The 8,810-nt window shown below is 44.3% G+C and overlaps 1 protein-coding gene across 2 annotated transcripts in view; it reads right to left on the reverse strand.

Annotated features, from left to right (window-relative positions):
• The window catches only part of GATB (glutamyl-tRNA amidotransferase subunit B), a 56,657-nt gene extending 49,054 nt beyond the window's left edge, over positions 1–7,603 (reverse strand). For both annotated transcript variants that reach the window (XR_010794701.1, XM_066632978.1), the window contains exons 1-2: positions 7,465–7,603; positions 2,798–2,948 (exon numbers count right to left, since the gene is read on the reverse strand). Coding sequence is in view for 1 of the 2 variants with exons in the window: in XM_066632978.1 (XP_066489075.1) it covers positions 2,798–2,948; positions 7,465–7,589 (276 nt within the window). In the remaining variant the exon portion in view is untranslated. The remainder of the gene's footprint in view (positions 1–2,797; positions 2,949–7,464) is intronic.
• Between the last annotated feature and the right edge of the window lie 1,207 nt (positions 7,604–8,810).

Raw genomic sequence — 8,810 nt, forward strand, 5'->3', positions numbered from 1 at the left:
TTGGAGGTGAACAAGAGCCGATCACGAATTTTTCATTAGGTTAGCTATCAAGCTGACTACTAATCAGGAACTCTTATCTCAAAAGAAGGCAGTTTCAGCTTAGGCTCAAGATTTCTCACTAGGGAGCAATTGTAAAAGCAATAGCCATTTCCCCTTAAGATTTACAGAAACCCACAAGAAAGTGGCACAACACATACAGGCTTCCCTACACATAAGCAACATGTGTTCAGAGATACATTTGCCCTTCACACTTTGTCTGTTTAGTGTAAGAAACTAGCATAGCCACAACTCACTATTACTATGTGGCTGCAAAGGAGTTATTTGCAAGAACATGAACTCGGGTTTCATACTTAAAATCCAGTAACCAAGGTGCTGCACCACAGCATGCTCTACCATAGTTTTGCCTGGTGCTGGCTACAGTCATCACAAATCTGTATTTTCATCAGCCATATTTCTAGGGCCCAATTATAGGCAATATCAATTATGGGATCCAGGAATTTTTGCTTGTGCAGCATGAGTCCCATACTGACAAGGCCAGCCTTACTATGAAGTGACCTGAAATGGTCACATGGAATGGCACCCGTGAAGGGACTGTGAATGGATGAGCCTGCAGCCACCCATCCACTGCCTTCTCCAGCTGCCACTCTGTTAGGGCTCCGTTGCTGACAGCAAGCTCAAAGGGAATGGCAACAGCGAGAGCTTCCATGTCCCTCCAGTGTTGCTGGAGGGAGGAAAGAAAAACAACAGCTGTTGTGCCTCTCTCTCACCCACATGATGCTAATGAAGCACCAACGGGCAGGGAGAAGTGATCTGGAGTCAGAGCAGCTTTTCTTATACCCTTCTCCCTTCAGCATGGCTTGAGGAAGAAGAGAGGCAGAAGCCCCAAGTGGACAGGGAGAGGCAATCTGGAGCCCACCCTCTTGCCTTTCCTTAACTTACCAGGAAAATGGTATGCAGTCTCCTTCGTCTACATTGTTTCTCAAACTGTGGGTCATGAGCCAATTTCAGGTGGGTCCCTATTCATGACAGTATTTTATTTTTAATATATTAGACTTGATGCTACCATGGTATGTGACTGATTTGGGGACATGTTACATATCTGTACTTTTAACAGGCTACTATGTATAATCTTAACAATGATAGTAAACAGGACTTGCTCCTGGGTAAATGTGGGTAAGACTGCAGCCTAAGATTGTGAAAAATTTTCTTTTTGATGTCACTTCATGACCACTTCTGGGAGTCCTGGAAGATTCTCTAAAAAGTAGGTCCCAGTGCTAAACATTTGAGAACTACTGCTCTACACCACTTCTAGTTCAAATGGAGCAGTGCGTGGGAACCCAGCATGAACTGTTTTATTCAAACCAGAACAGGCACAGAGAAATGAGGATACACAACATGCTCTTGGTAACTTAAGGAAAAAGTTTATTCATTGGGGAAGTGAGAGTGTGCACACAGAGGCAGCAAAACTGTGGGGCTGACTAGGCACTGGGGAGACATGGGCTGTCCTTGCATACTGATTTATAAAATCAACATGGTAGAAAACTAGCTTTGATTCCAACAAAAGGTCCACTGAACCTTGGTGGACCACAAAAAACAAGAATTTTTCTTGTCTACCATACAAGATCTGCCAGAATCTGGCAAAACATTTTTCAGGTTTAGGCACACCCAGTCTTTCTCCAAACTGTGGAACTCACAACAGTACACAAAGTTTTGGACAAGGAATTTTCTGAATCTATCATTATTCTCTTACTGGTAACTCTTCCCTTTCCAATCCCACACCACCAAATCTAATTACAGTAGACCTTAATCGGCTGTATTTACACACAAACTCATTCAGGTTAGACTAAGTAGAGATAATTTCAGCATAATCTGCACCTCCACCCTCAGAGAAGCACCATTAGAAATACAGTATAAAAGTCCAGAACATAATCTTATATACTATGCCAACTTAAGCACATTAACTGCATAGCAAAACAGCAGAAGTTTATTGAGGAAGTAATAAGACAGACTTGCAATTTGGTTCACACCTACAAGCAAATGTTATGCAACAGCTACCCAGGTAAGAAGTGGTGATTGTGGTCATGGTGCCCTGCTACAGCGGCAACATCACCTGGTTCTCCCAGGTGCTGCCATCTTGAATTGTGCAAGATCTCAGGCAATACAAGATACTGATGCTTGGGAGAGCCAGCAGGAAGAGGCCACCAGGGTCAACCCGTGGCAGCCCTACAAGTTCGTTGTGGTACTGTTGGGCACAGTGAGGCACAGTTTGAGAACCGCTGCAGATAAGTATGTGGGTGATCAACAAACCAAGATGCATTTGTAAGTTGCTATGGCAGTCAGAAAATACAGCAGGATGGTCTGCTAATTGGGACTAATTGTTGGCACTTTAGGCTACTTCCTCCTGTCAAGAAGGTGAGAAGTGCCTAGGGAAGAAAGAGTGAAAGGTTGTTAAGAATGCCACTGAGTCCAGAGAATCAACTACACAATCCTTTTCCTTTTATAGCAGGAGGACAAGCAAAACAGTTACTATTTCCTCATCCAAGTGTCAAGTATATATGATTGAGATGATGGCAGGACATGTCTATTTGCTCATGAAGCTTTGTAAATTGACTGGTATACTGATGGCACCACATTAAATAATAAGTACAGTAGAATTAATGGTGGCTGTTTGCCTGGATTTCTTTATGTCTTTCTGCTTCAAAGCAAAATGAACAAGAAAAGTAAGAATGTGGTGGGAGAATTGTTCCGTACTTTGAATTCAATACAGTATTACAGCAAAGATTTAATTCTGACTTACTGGCAGAGTTCCTGGTAGAGAAGCATCAAAGAAAGATACTAAGGAGTTAGGTGGTGCTGCAAACTGGACTTGTGAACCAGAGAAAAGCTTGGTGTTGGAGCAGATCTGTGCATGAATTTCCAAGCCCACCACTGCTGCCCACGGAACATCACTAAAAGAAAGTCAGACAATATATTCACTGACTGGTAGATGCAATTTAAATTTCTAAAGCAGTTCGAAAAATACAAACACGCCAAAGCTTTTGAGCTCAACAGCATGTTGTAGCACACCGCAAGCCCACCACTGATGTATAATGAATAGTGAGAGATATGGTGAAATGTTTTCATTAAAAAACACTGAAATTTGTACAAAAAAACCACATGATACAAGAAGGCAAAAAGAAAACTCACAACCCAAATGCCTTACATGAATTTAAAGAGTGTATTTCAGAAGTAATGCTTGTCCAGAGAGTCAGGGTTTGTTGGACCTGGTGCCCAATTTTTTTACCCAATGGAGATTTTGAAATAGAAAATAAATATTAATTGATTTCCTTCTAAGTTTGAGAAATCTCCAGCAGACAGGTGGCACATTCAATTATGCATATGATGTCAGATGGTCACTTTCAAGCTAGGAAAGGTGGGTCTACTGAGCACTATTAACAGTGCATTAGCATATACATCAGTAGTCTGGCAATAAAGAAATAATTTTCCTCAACTCAAGCTATGGTTCTTTGAACAAGTTGAACAAGAATGAGCACATCCCTATCTGCTGAAAAGTAATTGCAGTTCTCACAACCATAATCTTCAGATGAGTAAGAGAACGGAGTCACCTTTACTGTAAGCTTGACAGGTTCTGTAAGTAATTATCTGGACCCGTACAAAGGAAGACACAAATATTACATTTCACTGATGAAGTTAAAAGCATATGCCATAGCAATAGCCCAAGCACTTAGATCAAGATGGGAGATACAGAAAACGCAGAGAAGCACTAGGTTAATTTTACTGGATGTACTATTTCTTTCAAAGACTATTTATGTTTCTTTACAATGGAGTAAGGAAATAACTAAAACCATAGCATACAGTAAGGCTCCGTTTTTATTTCATTTACAGGGAACAGCAGGCACTTTTAGGCTAAACTGGTGGTTACTGTTAAGTTGCACACAGAGTGTAACACACATCGAAAGAAAAATAAATCAATATATGCTTTACTAGTATTTTATGGCACAAAAATATATGCAGCTGCAGGGCTGCTGTCTGTCTGTCAGATGAGCTCTTAGTGACTGTCATCCAGTCTAGCAGTTTCATCCAGCAGGAAGAAGGTAGCAAGTAGTGGTAGATGACAGTGGCAGAAAGAAGAAGAAAAAGATGGGGGGAACTACACATATATACAGTAATTATAATTCTACTAGACTTGGGGAGGGGGGCTTTGTTTGGGGACCCTGCCTACATGCTGTGAGAGAAGTGACATTTGTGAAGTGGCCCTCAGTCTACACAGGAGCTTGACATAAGCCAGGATGGTGTAATGGTTTGGATGTACACTTGGAAAACCCAGTTTCAAATCCCCACTCAGCCATGAAGCTTTCAGGGTGACCGTGAGCCAGTCTCTCTCTTGGCCTCACTGACCTCACATAGGGTTGTTGTGAAGACAAAAGGAGAGGAACCATGCATATCACACAGATCTTTGGAAGAAGGGTTGCATAAAAATGTGAAAAATAAAACATTTCTAAGTTGATACCTTCAATTGGATAAACAAAATATTAATTTGAATTCTGTACTTAATGTGCTCAGTTTACCTACACTTCAATTTTTATTTCAAACTAAGAAAACAAGGCAAATTTAAACAGCTTTAATATTTTCTCTCTGTCCTTTTTTGTCAGCCTACCATCACCCTGTCTCAGACCTTTGTGACAGAATGATAATCAGATGAACAGATGCTCTGTGCAGTGCAAAGAATTGAGATCCTGGAAAACTGATAAGAGAAACTACAGCCTTAGGAAATGAGGCAGGATGCATAGCATGATCAGAACATAGCATGATCAGAACATTTTCTGTCTGAAACAAAAAAACAAGATGGCATCCTCCCCCACATGCACAAAGATGCTCAGCACTCTCAGGCTGCCACAGCACTGAACTAGGAGGTGGCAGCAGTGGCACTGCTAGCTCCTAAAAAGATCAAAAGTTTCAGTCTACTGTATTTCATTTTTATTCCACAATTTATCCAAGGAGCTCAGGGTGGCATATGTGGCTCCCCCCATGATCCTCATATCAACCCTCTGCAGCAGATTATACTGATCTACGGCCAATGCTCTTAAGAAGAACACTACAATATAGTGCTCATTTAATATGAGACTTAGGCACAATCCTAACCAGGTCTACTCAGAAGAAAGTCCTATTTTGTTCAATGGGGCTTACTCTCAGGAGAGTGTGGATAGGATTGCAGCCTTAATGATCTAAAAAGTTTTATCTTACTAGCAGACCTGCTCACTAAAAACAAAACAGAAACCATCCATCTCAGGCCTTTGCTAAATAGCAATAATTAATTGCTAATATTAATTGATAATTAATTAATGGCAACTATTAATTGCTAATATATTCAGTTCCTTGACTGTACCTAGGTTGGGGAAGGAAGACATTGGTGAAGAAAGGGTGAATCATAATGTCTATGAAGAAAGAAACAAAGGGCAATGATAATATATTTTTTAAAACTATGTTCTTTAATCCACATATCTGATCCTGTGCATGTTTATTCAGAAATCAGTCCCACTCAATTTAATGAGCATTTGAATCTGGGTCTCTAACGTTCATAGCAAACTGACTTCATAGTGCAACACTTGCATGTACAAAATGTTCAAAAGCAGCGTTTCTCAACATTTGTCTCCCACCATACCAATTTGAATGGTCCACCTACTAGAAGTACCACCAGAAGTTACTAGTTACTTGGCCAGTTACTTACAGGTTGAGAGGACAGATGTGACCAGTAAGATGCTCAGAGCAGACAGAAGGGTTTTTGGAACATTCAAAAAGCACACACTGGACCTCTGCCCATGTTGCTGAGCCTTCTAACTCTTTGTCGCATCATATTGCTGGTCTTACAATCAGGCAGCAGATGTCCAGGAGTCCTGTGAGTACCACCAATGCTACCCATATCACTGGTTGAGAAACACTGCTCAAGAGTGCTTTGGAACATATACGAAGTGCCTTTCTTTCTATACAGCCATTTTAGAAACCAGGCAGTCTAAAGAAACTAAGGGCCAAATCCTATCCAATTTTCTAGGTGCCGGTACAGCTGTGCCAATAGGGTATGTGCTGCATCCTGTGGTGGGGAGGCAGTCACAGAGGCTTCCTCAAGGTATGGGAACATTTGTTCCCTTAGTTGGGGTTGCATTGCGACAGCACCAGTGCTGGAAAGTTGGATTCGATCGGGGCCCTAAGGAGTGTAGACACCCCACAGGCATTAACATGCGCACATGATTAATGACCCAGGATTTTATTTTTTATTTTGCTTTACCATCAAATTCAGAAGCAAATACTTATTGCCAACCTTTAAAAAAGGAACAGGGCAAAAACCAACAAAAGTTGCATTTACACAGTTTCCAGTTAAGGAATACTCTCCCTTCTCTTATTCTCATTGACTGAGTCCAGGAGTGGGAAGAGGGCCCACTTCAGTCTTTGGGCAAGGCCTGGACTCAGAGGAAGGAAGGAACCTTCCAGGGATGTGAGGTGGGTGGGGAGGCAGGTGAGGCAGAGCCACCTGACCGGAGTCCTTTGAAAAGTGCTGTTGCCATGTGAAGGTGTGCAAGCACACACAACCCACCTTTTTGAAGGCCTCTAGAGGGGAGGCTCTGCATCACCTGCCTCCCCACCAACTGCACGACCCTGCCACACAGACACTCTCCGCAGAACTCTCAGTAAGAACTGGGAAGAGCCTGACCTGGGGGGACTGCCCAGGTCATCTCACTCCATTGAGGAGGATTGGAAATTCATGCAGTGCTGCTGCGTCATGTTGCAGAGACAGGAGCAGTCTGCTATTGGTGGGCTTGCACTGAAACCGGGTGGGGAGTGGCTGTCTTCAAGCCTCTGCTCAAAGGAGGCTTGAGTGGCAAGATAAGTAAAAAGGGGAGCAGGCAGCACACTCTGCCCAAGAGCAGGGGTGGGCAAACTTTCAACTTTAGGGATCCTGGACCTTTAGCAATTGTGTAGGAGAGAGAATTTCAGCAGGTGCAGTTTGTCATCTGTGAAATGACAAGTTGCACCTGCTGAATTTCCCTCTTCTAAACCAGGGGCCTCCAAAACCCGGTCTGGCTGCCAGATGTGGCCCATGGAGAGCTGCTATCCGGCCAGTGGCCAGCCTCTGATCCCCTGAGAGCCTCTGGCCCAGTTGACCAAACACAATCAGAGTTGTGCTTGTGGGGTGGGGGAATGTGGGTCCATTTAAGTGTGTGTGCTTTATTTCTTGGGCTGTGTTGGTGCTTGGAGGAATCCTGGACATTTGGGCCCATTCATTCCAGCCATTCATCTAAGTTCCATGGCTAGGACTGAGCTGACGGCCACTGCACATGCACAGGCGTCGGGAGGACGCAGTGCTGCTGAACCGGAGCGCAGACCAGGCACTGCGGCGCCCCCCTCGGTGCCCCCTTCCCGGGCTCCGCAGCCCCAGAGTGGGTCTCCTGCTTCCCACCCTCGACGTACCGGTTCCCCTTGGCCGCAGCCTCTGCGCTGCGACGGACTTCGCGGGTGGCTACGGAAGCCGGGAGTGGAGCGCCATCCGCGGTGCTGAAGTTCCCAGCCCGAAGCCAGTGCCAGCAGCGCCTCATCCTGGGGGCCGCCATTTTCAACGGAGCTGGGGTGGTGTCAGGTGATGCGTCTGCGGTTGCGGAGCCTCCTGGGAAATGTAGTTCTGAGTACAAGGCAGAGGGAGGGATGCTGCATCAGCAGGGTGCCTTTCTCTGGCACACACCTAAGATCTCCCCGGGGCCTCCCATCCTCCTGGAAACCCCCAGATGACTCCATTCCTACCCACTGTGCTGCCAAGAGAGAAGGGGGGGCAAGCTAGGGGACAGAGATGATGTTCATGTGCTCTCTCTCTGGGTACCACAGTGGGGAAGAGGCAAAGGTGATTGAGGCTGCTGTGGTGGCCATCACTGCCCAGAACCAAGGGGGAAGACCTGTGGAAAGACATGACCAGATGCCCTAACCCCAAAAGAGGACAAGGCGCCCCAAAATGTAGGACATCCAAGAAGAATGTAGGGCATGACAAAATGAAAGCTAAAAACCCTCACATATTCATTTCATATGGTTAACACCAGTGTTTCTCAAACTGTGGTCAGGACCCACTAGGTGGGTCATGAGCCAATTTCAGGTGGGTCCCCATTCATTTCAATATTTTATTTTTAATCTATTAGACTTGATGCTACCATGGCATGTGACTGCATTTGGGGAAATGTTACTGATCTGTACAGGCTGCTATGTTTTTATGCTTTTAACAATGATAGTTAATGTGACTTACTCCTGGGTAAGTATGGGTAGCATTGCAGTCTCGGATTGTTAAAACTCTTCCTGCTTGAAGATGTCACTTCCGGTCATGGTATCACTTCCGGTGAGTGCTGGGCTGTGGAGCACAAGGTTGGAGGTTTGAATCCCTCCCTAGCCAGCAGTGCAGAGCAGGGTGGTGCAGCCAGGGAAAAAAAGGTGGGGGCAAAGAGGAGGGAAAAAAAAGGGGACGGGGTGGTGCAGGCAGGGGGGAACAAAGGTGGGGGCAGACTGGAGGGGGGAAAAAAGGTGCCGGAACGTTGTTCCGGTGCATTCCATTACAAAAAAAAGCCCTGATTAAATAAATGTATTATTTTAAATCATTGACTTATATTATACTTCTGCATACCTAGAGAGCCCCAAATATGTAGAAACCATTATCTTATTTTGCTTATATCTTCTGCTTTGCTTTCAAATTGATAGACACTTGGCTATCTGAGTTCACTATTAACATATAAATATGAGGGTTGTCAAGGCTCTGAAAAAGTTCCTGTATCTTTAAGAGT

The sequence above is a fragment of the Tiliqua scincoides genome, chromosome 6, assembly GCF_035046505.1.
Source record: "Tiliqua scincoides isolate rTilSci1 chromosome 6, rTilSci1.hap2, whole genome shotgun sequence".
Taxonomy (NCBI): Eukaryota; Metazoa; Chordata; class Lepidosauria; order Squamata; family Scincidae; genus Tiliqua; species Tiliqua scincoides.